The sequence below is a fragment of the Neovison vison genome, chromosome 1 (genome assembly GCF_020171115.1).
Source record: "Neovison vison isolate M4711 chromosome 1, ASM_NN_V1, whole genome shotgun sequence".
NCBI classification, from domain to species: Eukaryota; Metazoa; Chordata; class Mammalia; order Carnivora; family Mustelidae; genus Neogale; species Neogale vison.
In genome coordinates, this window is record NC_058091.1 from 268,913,737 (window position 1) to 268,928,675 (window position 14,939).

At 50.0% G+C, this 14,939-nt stretch overlaps 1 protein-coding gene across 2 annotated transcripts in view; it reads right to left on the reverse strand.

The window, feature by feature from the left end:
• Positions 1 to 14,939, reverse strand: part of CYFIP2 (cytoplasmic FMR1 interacting protein 2) — a 125,825-nt gene that overhangs the window by 85,081 nt on the left and 25,805 nt on the right. For both annotated transcript variants that reach the window (XM_044230560.1, XM_044230570.1), the window contains 6 exons: positions 13,151 to 13,228; positions 11,534 to 11,635; positions 7,922 to 8,103; positions 6,083 to 6,179; positions 4,635 to 4,763; positions 1,515 to 1,619 (listed from right to left, as the gene is read on the reverse strand). In XM_044230560.1, coding sequence (XP_044086495.1) covers positions 1,515 to 1,619; positions 4,635 to 4,763; positions 6,083 to 6,179; positions 7,922 to 8,103; positions 11,534 to 11,635; positions 13,151 to 13,228 — 693 coding nt within the window. The remainder of the gene's footprint in view (positions 1 to 1,514; positions 1,620 to 4,634; positions 4,764 to 6,082; positions 6,180 to 7,921; positions 8,104 to 11,533; positions 11,636 to 13,150; positions 13,229 to 14,939) is intronic.

Here is a 14,939-nt window from a genome sequence, read left to right on the forward strand (position 1 = left end):
GGACAGTGGTGGATACACATCATTCTGTGTTCGTCAATGTTACGTAGAATGTAAAACGCCAAGAGCGATCCTTAATGTAAGCTATGATCTCTGGGTGATAATGACGTGTCAGTGGAGGTTTGCAGATTGTAGAGGATCCAACACTTTGGTGGGGGATTTTGATAGTGGGCGAGGCTGCTCATGGCAGGGGACTCTGGGGAAATGGGAAAACTCTGCCCTTTCTGCTCGATTTTGCTGTGAACCTAAACCGCTCTAAAAAATAGTCTATTAAACAAAAAACAGCATCTCAATCCCTACAAACACTCTGTAAGGTCAGTACTATTATCATCCCCAATTCCCAGATGAAAAAACTGAGGTTTAGGTAACTCAAGTGATTTTTACACAAAGGACCCAGGACTATAATCCAGGGCTCTGACCCACCTATGTCCTTCCTCCTGAATCCTCAAGGGAACCCTAGAAAGTAGATACCCTCAGTGTTCACATTTTCCAGACTGGGGAACTCCATTTCAGAAAGGTTTAGTGATCTCCCCAGAGTTATCCAGCTATCGAATGGCAGAGCCAGACTAAAACCCAGGTCCGACTGTGGCAAACTGTATTCTTCAACTGCACCCCGATATCATTCATGCTGACTGAGGGCAGGGAGGATTTTGCAAAGTTTCCTGAGATGGCCCCTGTTTTCATTTGGGGCAGCTCCAGAGAAAAGTGAAATTTCCTGCCCTGAAAACATGCAAAGCCACAGGATACCTTTTCGTGATTTATTTCCTCCTTAACCTGAAAGAGTCAGTGAGACCCAGGCCCAGCCCAGCATCCCCCATGCCACACTTTTGAGGGGTTCCACTCTGAATGTTAAGCCTGGTTTTTCCATATCTGACCTCTGAGGCTCCACTCCACCTTGGCGTGCCCAATGCTGGTACAAATGAAACCATGGAATTCAAATCCAAAGCAGGAAATCCCTTCATGAAAGCCTCAAAAGCTTCATTTAATCCCAAGGTTTTATTTTTAGAAATTTGGGGCCATAAGATCACACATCTGAGGCACTGCAAAGGTCTGAGTATATAAGGGACCATGATGAGGCCTAGTGCCCAGAGGAAGGGGCAAGCCAAGGGAGCACCACCCCTCACCAGGAGAGGCTGTGACTTTGCAAATGAAAATCAATTTAAAATCCAGTCTTTAATCCTCCTGCTTCTGTGAGCTCTGATTTACGTGGAAAATTAAGGCAGGCACTGTCTTCTGGGATGCACCTCTTTCTTTAGTTGGCAAGGAATTTCAGGAGAGAGCAAAGGCAGTATGCAGAAAAACTGTAAAGCCTCTCAGCCAAGCCCTGAGCAGACTTAGATGGTGTAGCAGCTTCTACGGACGGACGGCAGCGGGAAGCCCTCTCATTCTATCCTCCTCCTCCTCCTGGGGGCCTTTACCAGCTCCACCAACAAGCCCCACTGCTCGGAGCCGATTTCTTCCCTTTCCCCAGAGAGACCACCCTGCGGCCCGGCCCGGCCCCACCCTCAGGTGCTGACCTTAAAGAACTTATCAATTTTGCTGAGGTTGATTCTCTTCTTGGCATCCAGTTTGTAAATGTTACTGACGTTTCCATCCATCAGGTAGAGACCAAAACCCATTACCTAGAGTGAGAAGGGGCAGAGCACAGAAGCCCATTACAACCATTAGAAAAGCTTTAAAAAAAAAAAAAAAAGGAGGACCGTGCACGCACACATGCACATCCTGTAGGGATGCCTCCTCTTTCAAAACCCACGTGTCTTCAATTGAAGAAAGGAGACATAAATCTCACTTGAACTAAACTTGGACTTCTGTGTAGAGGTCCAGACCACCCCGTAGTAGGTTATCATGGTGGTCGCTTGCTGAGTCCTTACTGGGGCCGGAGTCCGTGCGTAGGGCTTCCCTGGATATTTTCCTCAATTCTCACAACCATCTTAGGAGTCAAGTTTACACAGTGACCTTATTCTACAGACGAGGAATTAGAGACACAGAGAGGTTGGCCAGCCTGCTAAGGTCACACAGCTAATAGGTTGCAGAGACAGGGTCTGAAGGCAGATCTGACCACAACTTCTATTTAAGTAGAGGCTTCCTGCAAGACAGGGCTGAGCGCTGCCTGTTGCTGCCTCCCTGGGGGCTAGCCCATCAGAGGGACTTGGGAATACCTGCCCGTTGTTGTATGAATGTGTAAACTATTCACTTCTTTCCCCGAGGAAGCTAAAACAATGCACGGATTCCCAAGGAGCTGCTGGTGACTTCATTCAGAACACATTTTGTTGTTGCCGGACAACGCTCTATAAGCAGGTCACCAGGCTGACTCTTGATATGCCGGTCCATTTAATAGCTTCTTGAAAGCTGACATGTTTTGCTCCTTTTATCAAATGTGCAGCAAGGCCGACCAGGGCCTGAACAGCTAGGCTGGAAGCAGCTTCTCCTGGCTCGCAGCTACTGTGACTGTGGGGAATTCACCCTTGACACGTAAAGGCCTGGACCAGAGGACCATGAAGGTCACACCCCCTTCTTTGTCCCATTCGGTCCCGTGTAGGGCGTGTGCCAGACTCTCCCACCTTAGATGAGAGGCGCCCTGGTGGCATCTGAGTTCATGAACACTAACTGCAAAATGGAGGAACAGCCAGCGTCGAGACCCGGAGCCTGGGCTGGGAGAGGTGGAGAGCTCAGGGCTGGGAAGCAGAGGTGCGGCGACCGTAAAAGCCGGTGAGAGAAAATCTGCTGGCAGCATCTCAGAGTGCTTGGTGGGCTGGGATTTAGTGAGCTGGTGTGTGGCAGCAGCCATTCCGGAAGGCACAGCAAGGGGCAGAGAGAGACTACTAGGCTCTGGGGCACTCTGGGTTTCTTTCTTTTTTTTTTTTTAAATACTCTTGGGATCCTCAGTAATTTTTTTTTTTTTAATTTTATTTATTTACTTGACAGAGAAAGATCACAAGCAGGCAGAGAGGCAGGCAGGCAGAGAGAGAAGGAAGCAGGCTCCCGACTGAGCAGAGAGCCCGATGCGGGCCTCGATGCGGGGCTCGATGCGGGGCTCGATGCGGGGCTCGATCCCAGGACCCTGGGACCATGACCTGAGCCGAAGGCAGCGGCTTAACCCACTGAGCCACCCAGGCACCCCGCACTCTGGGTTTCTGATGGTGCGGAGGAAGCCGGAGTGAACAAGTCACTGAGCCACCCTGTCCTGCGAACACGATCAAGGCACGATGGGAATAGAAAGAAGGGAACCCAACAGGGCTGGGGTTTCTAGGGTAGAGGGGGTGGTACGAAGGAGAGGAGGAAAAATAAAATACCAGAGAACATCAGAAGGGGAGGCTTTGGAGAAGAAAGACTCAAAAGGGGCTGGGCGGCGTGTCAGAAGAACCTGCAGAAGGCCACTCGTCTCTGTGCTACCGCTGCCGAGAGAAATCAGGCACAACCCAAGCAGCCAGAGGCGGAGGAATGGGTAAGAAATGCAAGGGTAGGGACACCTGGGTGGCTCAGTTGGTTGGACGACTGCCTTCGGCTCAGGTCATGATCCCGGAGTCCCTGGATTGAGTCCCGCATCGGGCTCCCAGCTCCACGGGGAGTCTGCTTCTCTCTCTGACCTTCTCCTCCCTCATGTTCTCTCTCACGGTCTCTCTCTCAAATAAACAAATAAAATATTAAAAAAAAAAAAAAAAAAAAAAAGAAATGCAAGGGTATCCAGACTGCATCACTGAGCGGCAGCATAACACTCCCGCTACGTCTAATCAAATGTGATAAAAATGACACACACACATAATTTATGCATATGGCATATGCTGAAAACGTCTGTACGCACAGAAAAAGTACAGGAAAATACATCAGAATGCTAAAAATGTTACCTCTGGATGAAAAGACTGTGAGGGAGAAAAATTTTCTGTGCTTTTCCATCTATTTCTGATTTTCTACAATAACTATTACTTGATAATTTAAAAATGACACTTGTAAACTGCTAAAACCAACGTGACCACTTTGACAAAATACAGCAAAAGCTGGAAGATGCTGCTTTCCCTCCGAGTCAGCGATTTCTCCTCTGGGACGTCTGACTTGGCAAGAGTGTGGACACAGGGGTTGTGCTGTAAGAATGTTCACTGCAGTTTAGCAAACAAATGGCCAATGACAGGATTTGTTTAATGACATGTCCACGGGCATTGGGATACTAGCAGCCATTAAAAACGACATCACAGGGGCACCTGGGTGGCTCAGTGGGTTAAGCCTCTGCCTTCGGCTCAGGTCATCGTCCCAGGGTCCTGGGATGGAGACCCGTATTAGGCTCTTTGCTCAGCAGGGAGCCTGCTTCCCCACCACCCCCCACCCCTGCCTGCCTCTCTGCCACTTATGATCTCTTGCTCTGTCAAATAAATAAATAAAAATCTTTAAAAAACAAACAAAAAAACCACATTGCAGAAAATACCCTTAACAACATCTGGAAAGGTATATATGACATATTAAAGGCAAAAAAAAAAGGCCAGGTTATAAAAAATGATGTCCAGTAAGATCTGTATCAGTGTTTAAATAAGAAAAAAATAAATGTGTGTTTTTTTGTTGTTGTTTTTTTTAAGATTTCCAGTAAGCGGGTGGGGGGTGGGTGGGAGGGGCAAGCCCAGGCCCGGGCTGTGTGGCTGCTGTCATACCTTGAGGAGCATGTGCTTCTCACTGGGGGTCAGGTACATCTTGTTCTCGTAGTAGTCCACGCAGATGTTGACAATGTCTGCCAGCAGCTCCTCATAGCCTGGGATCACTTCCAGTTGCTGATGGAGACACTGAACAGCAGCGCCCCCCCGCTGGTTAGCCCCTTTCCTGCTCCGTGCCCTCCCCCCAACTGCCCCCACCCTGGAAGGCCCACAGTTGGTTGGCAGTGACAGGGCATAACCCCCCTGACCATCCCAGGTGGACGGAGCCTGTGTCTCCTCCTCAAAGTCCCCACAGTGGTTGGTCAGAGCTCCTGCGACTCTCCCACAGCAGGGAAGCCACCCCGCTTGGAGCCTCCATTTTATTTCCTGGCAATTCTGACAGTTAGAAATTCCTTTCTTGGGCTGAACTGAAAAGCAGTACAGCTTTCCAGCAACAGGCCTGCGGTCATCTAGGCTTGGTTTTGAGGGTGTAGACTTAGCCATGACATCTCAGATGATAACAGAAAGACCCAGTCCAGGGGAGGAGAGCAAGACCAGCAGGTGTGCCCCTCCTGCAGGGCACGGTGGTACAGAAGCACTTCTCATCAGAGAAGAGTCTGCGGTGTCCACCTCAGGCCCTTTCTCTCCAAAGGGACAACCTGGGGCCCCATGGGGGAGGCCATGGGAGGTACTGCTACTGCTTTCCACAGAACCTGCGGCTGAGTCTCAGGAAAGAAACATATCAACACTGACAGCCTTGTTCAGTCAGCCAACAGGAGGAAGGGCCCAGTGAAGCCAGCAGCATCCCCAAGAGAGGTCTGGGCCTGAAAACATTTCCAAGATGGAGGGCCCTCTCAGCCTGCACCCTGCCCACATTCTCACTGGCGCCCGTTTAGGCTGGCCTAATGGGTGAGCAAGACGGGTTACATAAAGTCGGAGCGGGAGAGCCACAGCTGCAGGGGTGCCCGGCAAAGTGGCGGCAGTAACCATAGCTACGGCAGCTTATGCTCTTACCATTCGTCAGGCTCTGCTCACCACGGCCTTTGGAAATGGTCTCTCATTCCTCACAACAGTCCTAGGAGATGGAATCTCATATTCTCAAAATAACAGCTCTACTTCACAGATGAGGAGATGGTGGCTTAGACCTGGCTCACGTTCTCACAAGGGGTCAGTTCTCACAAGGGTCCAGGATTAGAAAACGAGGCCGTCACACTCCAGAACCCAGGCTCTGTCCTCACTGACGTGAGGGCGGCATGTGAGGGCTGAGAAGACTTTCAGGGAACAAAACCCCGCAGAGGGTAAAAGGGTCATCCGTGCTTGGGAGAGGAGAATTATGTCTGCTAACTCACGAGTAGGAAAGTGGGGATGCTCATCTGGACTGGGCTTCCCTGCTCGTGGTCCCTCAATCGTCAGGCCCCTGCCTATGTCCTGAGACCCCAGGCCCAGATGAACAAGGGACGTGCCATCACCTGGGTGATCCTGTTGTGGTTGGCCAGGAACATGGAAAGGTTCTGTGACTCCTGGATAGACTGAGGGTCCGCCATCTTCCTCAGGAACTGGGCTGCCCTGTACATGGTGCCATGGAGAGGAATGCTCAGACATAACCCGCCCAAGCCAAGCCTCAGGGGCTCCCACTTCCACCTAAGCCAGAGTTCCACCGCCCCCTGGGGTTAGGGAGCTCTGAATATCACAGGTGACTCTGACATCAAAGGAGAGTGTGTTCTGGAGTCATTTCGTCTGGGGCTATGTACACCCTATATTAAGGGCACCTACAATTAAGAGGCAAGAATAGGTCCAACCCAGCAAGTTTACGGGCAACTAGCATCCCATCAACCAGCCAGAGGTGACAAGACAGAGTGAAACGAGCACCCTCGTGCTGGGCTGTAACCTGTCCTGAAACCGCAAGTGGTCATGGAGAGGAATCCCAGGCAGGGTGTGTTGGTTTTGCGTGGATTATGTTATTTACAGAAAACCTCCAAGTTTCTAAAGCAAAGCACTGCGTGGAAACAGAAGTCTATTCCACCTAACAGGATTGGAGGTGAAGGGATGGTGGGCATGGGGAACATACACAGGGCCCAAAGGGGGAACCACACGGCACCCTGCGCTGTTCCAGCCTAGCCTGGTGGTGGTGTGTCCTGAGTTGTGGCCAACTGTGAGAGCATAGACACGCCTTGCTCAGGTGGTTGGTGAGTGTGTCACTTGGGACCATAATGCAAAGAGTAGCCCAAATGGGGAGAAATGGAAGGGCGGTGGGGAGGGACATGGGAGATACTATGTATGCCATGTGTGCTGTCTGCGAAATCTTTGTGAAAGCGGCCGTTTCTGAACCAGGCTGGAGAAGGGGCTCTGCCTGCGGACATGCACCCCGGGGTTATACAGTTCCCTTGGGAGGAGAAAATGGTGGGAATCGGTCTGTTGCCAGGTTTCTCCAGTTACCTTGGAGGCCCAGAAGGATGTGATTCAAGGAGGAGGAGCCCTCTTCATCAGTGACACAGAAAAGCCTTCCTAAGACACGTCTCCAGACATTGCAGGGCTCACGTGAGCCTCAGCAACATGCAGGAAAAGTATCTGTTGCTTTCGAATGCCCACTGCCACCTTCTGCGTGGCTGTATCCTAATTTCTGGAGAGTGACAGTCCCTGACCCACTCAGTCCTTCTTTCAGCTGACGCTGGCCAGCACCTGCCCCTTGGAGCCCCCACTCCCGGCAGTAACCGAGGGAGGGCTCCACACACCACCCAGACCAGAGCCAGGACAATCCTCCATGGGACTTTGGCAAAAGTACTTGAAAGAAGTGCCCCTTCTTTCCTTGGGAGCTGGGGCTGCCACGCTGGTCAGAGGGAAGCCGCCAGCCATCAGCCACCAGCCACCAGCCACCACCCCAGGGCACAGGCCTGCCTGTGAATGAAGCTGCTCTCAGGGAAGGCTGAGCCAAGGGGTAGCGGGAACTGGACCAGCATCACCTGAGGATCTGGATCCAGATAGAGTGAAACCGTTCCATTCCGGGGGCTAATCCAGTTCCTTCTTTTACAGAAACAGTGTGAATTGGCTTTCTGAATCTTGCAGGAAATGACCGATGTGACCATCTTACGATTATTTTTCTGGTCCCAAGCTGCATGGGAAACCACTATAGGTCGGGGAAAATGAGACTGACCCGGTTTTGAGACCGAACACGAAAACAGAGAGCCCGCCCCCAGCCGTGGCGGGGAATGGCTGGTTGGGTTCTGGAGGAGGAGCCCGGCAGAAGAGCTCCAGGCTCTGCCTCCCCCAGGCCGGCTCTGCAGGAGGAGGGGCGGGGAGGGTGCCCTGACCTCTTATAGGCAGAGTGGTCGTTCTTGACGCTGCACTTCATATTCTTTAGTTCATCCAAGACGGCAAACATGTTGATGAACTTGCCCAGGGTCAGGAGGTAGGCCTCGGAGACGAAGTCCTTCCTGCGCTCGGCATGGCACAGCCGCTTCACCTCACTGCAGAACCGCTCGATGGCCTTGCGCTGCGGGGGGAGGGGCAGCGGGTAAGGACAGGCGGCCTGGAAGGCGCTCGGAAGGCGCTCGAGATGCTCTGGGTGGAGAGGAGGATCAAGACTCCCTCCTCTGGGGCTCTGGTCAGAGTGTGGACATTTAGAGAGAGTCAGATCTGCCAGGAGATCTTTCTTAGCGGCGCCCCTAAATCCAGAGCTCCTTTGGAGAGGGGAGCCTGGGACCTGCAGCCAAGTGAGTCAAACCAAGGAATTCATTCACTATGCCTTTGCTGAGCAACATTATGTCTTATTCATTTTTTGTATCCCAGCACCTAGGACAGTGTCAGGCACCAGACAGGGTAGGGTAGGGACCAAGAGTGAGAGACACACTCATAGAGAGAGGCTTATGCAGCCAGTAAATTGTATTTATTGAGCATCTGCTACGTGCCAGGAACCATTCTAGGTACTCCAGGAAAGTAGAGAACAAAACAGAAACAACAAAAACAACAACAACAACAAACCCTGCCCTAAAGTGCTTATATGTGAGTGAAGGCAGAAGACAAAACAAATACTCTGTGTCAGAATGTGATATGCACTGTGGAAAAAAATAAAGCAGGAAAGGGGGATAGGGAGGGCAGGGAGAGCTGTACACTTTAGTAGGAAGATTAGAGAAGAAATCATGCAGAGGCGACTTATAGAAAAAGAGTTTGAAAGAAGAGGAGAAAGACAGGGATAACTGAAGGAAGTGCATTCTGGACAGCATGAGTGCCCAGTGCAAAGGCCCTGAGGTAGAAGTATCCCTGACATGTTTGAAGAATGAGCAAGAAGCCAGTGGTTGAAGTGAAGTGAGCAGAAGGAAGAAACTGGAGGCACAGAGGGACCAGGGCCACTGGCTCTCACAGGACTTTGTGAGGGCTCAAGTCTCTACACTCAGTGAGTCAAGGATAACATGGTCTGAATTATACTGTAAGAGGATCACAATAGCTGCTGTGGTGAGAATCCACAGTAGGGGGCAAAGATAGAAGCAAGGAGAATAGTTAAAAGAAATGAAAATATGTCTATCCCAAAATATATACATGAATATTCACAGTTGCCTTGTTCATAAATAATCCCAAAGTGGATATAACCTTAATGTCTATTAACTAATAAATATGTAAATAAAATGTGGCAGATCCATACAGTAGCTTAGGATTTTGTCATATATTTTGGTACATGTTACAACACGGATGGATCTTGAAAACAATATGCTGAGTGAAACAAGTCTGTCACCAAAAATCACATTATTCTGTGATTTCATTTATATGCAATGTTCAGAAGAGGCAACTCCATACAGACGTGAGACAGATTTGTGGTTACCTAGAGCTGGAGAGGGGGAGGGGAGGGTATAATGGGATGGTAGCTAAAAAGGATGAGATTTTTTGGGGGCGGTGAGAGTGTTCTATGACTGATCGTGGTGGTGGATGCACAACCCTGTGAATATATGAATAAAAAATGGTTGAATTGTCCAATTTAAAGGATAAATTGTATGGTATATGAATTACATCTCAAAAAATCTGTTACCAAAAAAAGCAGCTGACCAATAACAAAAATAGGCTAAAGCAGCAATTCAGAGAGAGACACAGAGAGAGGAGGAAGTAGAGGAAGAAGAGGGGGAGGGGAGAAGGAGAGAAATCCCTCCTGGTATGTGAACTTCACTCCATGGACATGGGATACCCTGTCCCAGTCAGTCATTCCCCTCCTCCAAAGCCCAGACGAGCCATCCTCTCTCCTTCGAGTCCAGGTCCAGTGGAACTTTCCACAATGATGGAAATGTTTCATAACTGCACTGTCCAATATGGAAGCTACTCATCACATGTGGCTCCTAAGCCCTTCTCACCTCATGGCTAGTGTGCTGGGGGACCTGAACTTTATTTCATTTTCACGTAGATCGTCCCATATGGCTAATGGCTACTGTGTTCAACAATATAGTTCTAGATTACTCCAGATCCTCCCTTCTCTAAATTCTTTGTCGGAAGACCCCCCCCCCTCATTTAGCACTCAGTCAGCGTCTGGATAGTTCTCTCTTGGGCCTGCCTTCCTGAAGAGACCAGGCCCCTGAGGGCAGGGCCATGATGCTAGTCACAGCAGCAGCCATTTGTCACACCTACTCTGCAACCAGGGCTCCATCTGGCTCTCCACAGAGAACTCCTTTATCCCCCCACACACCGGGGATGAGGCATGATTTCCAGTGTGAGAGAGCCGAAGGGGTAGATGTTACAGAACACACAGGCTCACAGGGACAGTGTGCAGAACCTTGAGTTTCTCTGCCTCGGAGGCAGCTTTCCTGCCTGGGCTGCACGCGTGTGCGCCCTCCCCAACCATTCCCATCTCCTGCCCCCAGAGACCTGGGCAGAGCTGGGCGCGGGCTGGACACCCGGCCAGGGTCTGCGAGGCTCCTGATGACGCTCAGCTCTTCCGTGGAACGTGTGGAGGGCACAGAGTGTGTGCCACGACTCCCGCCCCAGGGTGCAGACCAGCCTCGAAGTCTTCAGCCTGCATTCCCGCACAGGGTCCGACATGACTGTCGGAACCAACCACTCTGCTTGATTCTCCCTTGGCCATTCCTGTTTAAGCAGCCTGCCCTCTTGCCTTCCATTCATGGAGGCCCCACGGCGCTCTTTTCTCTTTTCCTCCTGAAATGATTTCCTCTTCCTGGCTTCCCAGCTGGCATCCCTACTGTCACTCTTCTCTCCCCTCCCACCTTCTGCATCTGCAGCTGTCTCCCCACCTCCGATCCATTTCCCACACAGGGGCCAGAACAGTGCTGCAAAACCTCAAACCAGATCGTGTGTCACGAGGACACAGGGGTTTCTATGAGGCCTGAGTGAAATGCACGTAATCTTTTCATGTCTGACCTCCCGGCCTAGAGTGTCCTAGTGATCGGGTCCTTTCTACCTCCCCGGGTCACCTTCCACCAACCACCCTACTCACTGCGGCGCCCTGGTTGCCCGTTATTTCTCAAACATGCCATGCCCCTTCAGGCCCCAGGACCTTTGCCTTTGCAGTTCCTTCTGCCTGAAACCTTCTTTCTCTGGTCACCACACGCCAGATGATTGTCACCTACAGAGTTCAGTGCAAAGGCCATCCCCACAGCTGCCCCAGGTCATAGACACCCTCCACCCCTGACTTAGGATTTTTTAATTTGGTTTTACTCACAGCACTGACTACACCCTAAAAAGGATTGTGTGTTTTTTACTGGCAGTCTCTCCTCCTCCCGAAACACACTCATGGGCTCCCTAAGACGTAAATCACGTGGACAGAGGGAGGCTTGTCTATCTTGCTCACTGAGGGGTGTGTCAGGAGCACACAAGGGGTATCTGCTCGGTGGGTAAGGTAAATAAGCTGGGTCAAAAATCCACGCCCCAGCAGCTGGCAGAGCCACGCCTCTCTTAGTCTTCTGATTCAGACCCACCCTTACCCTCACCTGAAAGTACATGAACTTCATGAGCTTGGTGACCTCCGGCTCCAGCACCTCCACTGTCTTCTCATAGATCTCGACCCGGTTGGGCTGCTCATTGCATTTCACCTGCGGGGAGAGAGGGGGATCACACACCCTCCTTTGCCAAGGCAGTTCTGATTCACATCTGTCGTCTTATTAACAGAGCCCTTCTGCACCTCATTTAGGATGATACATGCAGTGATCACCCTAGTGAGTAGGGGGCTGGGGGAGCCCTGTCTGATGGGTCTGACCAAGAGCAGAACTGCTCCCCAGACCCTGGCTGTGGGAAAGAAACCAGCTGGTTCTGAGATCAAACCCCACTCCTCTTCAATCTGTTCAGTGCCCTGACCTTGAGCTGTTTACACACCCACCCTCGTCTACAAGGTCTCTCTCCTTCAGCCTTTCCCCCACTCCTCACCCACTGCAGCCCACCAGCATCTAAGCAGAGAACAATGTGCCAGCCACTGCTCTGTGTGCACACGGCGTGAGGCCCCCTGGCCATGCCTGGCCCCATCCAGAAACCCATTTTTTCTGTCCATTGGTTTTCAACATATCGGAATCTCATGGAAGCTGTTTCATAGCCTGCACACACAAGACTGCTAACTGGTCAGGTGAAATTGAACAGTGAGCGAAGGATAAGAATGAGGACATTCTCCACACCGTTGCTTAGGAATCCTTAAAATGGTAGCAGGAAGGTAAATACCCACCAGTCGATGATTAAGTGGATAAAGTATGATATATTCATATGATATCATCATAAAGCTGCTAGAAGGAACATGGGAAGCTAGAAGTGACATGGAGAGATTGCTACCATAAACTGACAGGTGAAAAAACCGGCAGGACGCGCAGGGTAATTGAACTGCATGTTTGTTAAACAAAACACAAAACAAAACTGTGTGTGTGTTTGTGTGTCCGTATATAATAGAGGCATAGAAAATCTGAAAGAGTTCAAAGCAAACTGTTAATAAGAAGTTACCTCTGGGGACTAAGGTTAGGAGGAAGAGAGAGGAATAGCTTCTGTTTACTTTGCACACCCGTGGTTTGTTCATTTTGTTATAATGGACCCATGAACTATATGATGTTGATAATTACGGTAAATACAATAGCTACATGAGTCAACACAAAAAAGTTACTAAAAAGGAATTAAGTGGAAAAAAGCAAATGGCAGAATAATATAAGTATAAACAACATACATTTATAAATATAAGTCAATGATCATTTACAATAACATTTGTAGGAACAGTCGTGATTTCAAGGAAAAAGATCCAGAGGAATATGCAGCAAACTATCCATAGTGATTATGCTTTGGTGGGAGGTGGGTTTGGGTGGTGGGGTTGAGGAGATGCGGATGTCTTGCTTTTTACTTTATACCTTTGGGCCATGGTTTGGGTGTCGCACAGGCAGTCCATACTGATCTTGAAATAAATTGAACAAATATTTTTTAAGTTGTCATCAGTGGTATGGGAAGCTCTCCACATGTCTTGAGCAAGCTCCTTTGACTACCAGGCCCTGCCTCACTCCCCGTCAGCTGGAAAAGCTCAGCTCTCTGGCTGGGGCTGAAGCGGACGGCCCCAGAGAGCCACCGAGCAAGGACAGGCTCACCTGCGGGATGGCCCGGGAACAGCTGCGCCAGGTGTAAAGCATGACCGCATACTCGTGCCCTTCCTCCAGCATTTCATTCTGGAAAGCAAAACATGCCCTCAGCAGGGAGAAATTATGCTGGTGACAGAAGGCTCCTTCAGGGCCCCCCAGAGCCTCAACGCCTCACAGTGGCTGGGGGACTAGCAGCATCGAGGAGACCTGGGAAGCGGAGGAGACATGCAGACTCTTAGCCTCACCCTGGGCCATGGAATTAGAATCTGTATTCCAAAGTACACCCTTAGGTTTAAGAAGCCCCGGCTTCAGGGAGCCTTCTCAGACACCCCAGGGAGCTACCAACTGGTCGCATTTTTCAAAGATGGGCAAACACCTTAGAAAAAAGGCGGCAGATCAAAAGTTGTCTCGGTATACTGTGAGCAAGAAAATAAGCAAGTAGCAAAATAGTATGTACAGCCGGTAGGTTAAAAAAAACAAAGAGTAATAATTATGAAAGTGTACTGCTGTGTACTGAAAAATACTTTGGTACAACAGGCATGAAGCTAACAAGTGAGCTCTCCGTGGGGCTGGACACACAGGGGCTTTCACTCTTCATATGACAGAGTACGAGGTCGCCCTTTTATAAGAGGCCATGCTACTATTCCAGAATCAGGAAAATGATTAAGCTCCATTTTTTTTAAATAATTCCCAGCAGATGGCAAAACCGGTAAGAGCACGGAAAACGAATCCGAAAAAAAGAGTGACAACTCCCCTCACCTCGCCAAGAGCTAAGAGCCCTAAACCCAGGTTCTACATAGCTGGGCTCAAATCCCAGTGGCATCACTTCTTGGTCCTTTGATCGTTAAGAAGTCAGTTAACCTAGAATTCTCCATTTAGCATCTGTTTAATGATAATGACAAGGACAACCTCCAAGGATTTCATGAAAATTAAATCACACACACACACACACACACACACACACACACCACGTCAGGTGGTCCATAAAGGGAAGTAAGAGTATTTCTAGGAAAAAAAGAGGAGTCCGGCACTTTCTCAAAGAGTGCAACACGGAGTCACCACGTGACCCAGCCATTCCACTGCTAGGTACATACGTCCAAGACAAATGAAAACACACGGCCACACAGAGATGTGCACCCTTGTTCACAGAAGCGCTCTCCTCACACCAAGAGGTGGGAACTAGCCAAAGGGCCACTGACTGCTTCGTGGATAAACATGGGGTGGCACAGCCACAGAAAACAGCAGTGCTGGTCTGTAGGTGGGAGGGAAGTGCTGATATGGGCCGCGGCGTGGATCAATGCGGAGAACCTTCTGCCAGGCCCCAAAGGCCACCTGGCGCGTGATTCATTCAGAGGAGCTGCTCAGCACAGACAGATCCACAGAAACAGAAAGCAGATTGGGGGATGGGGAGAGATAGGACTTAGGAGTGACGGCTAATGGGCTTGGGGTTTCTTTTTGTGGTGACAGAAATAAAATGGCAGTGATGTTTGTATGACATTGTAAATACACTAAAACCCACTGAATTATACCCTTTAAATGGTGAATTTGATGCTGTATGAAGTTGACAAAAAAAGCAATAAAAATGGCATCGCGAGACAATCTCTCTTGTAAATGTCTGTGCTGATAGAAAAATGAACCTAACTTTTTTTATTAAAAAAATTTTGGGGGGGGGCACCTGCGTGGCTCAGAGGGTTAAGCCTCTGCCTTCGGCTCAGGTCTTGGGATCGAGCCCCAAGTGGGGCTCTCTGCTCAGCAGGGAGCCTGCTTCCTCCTCCTCTCTCTCTGCCTGCCTCTCTGC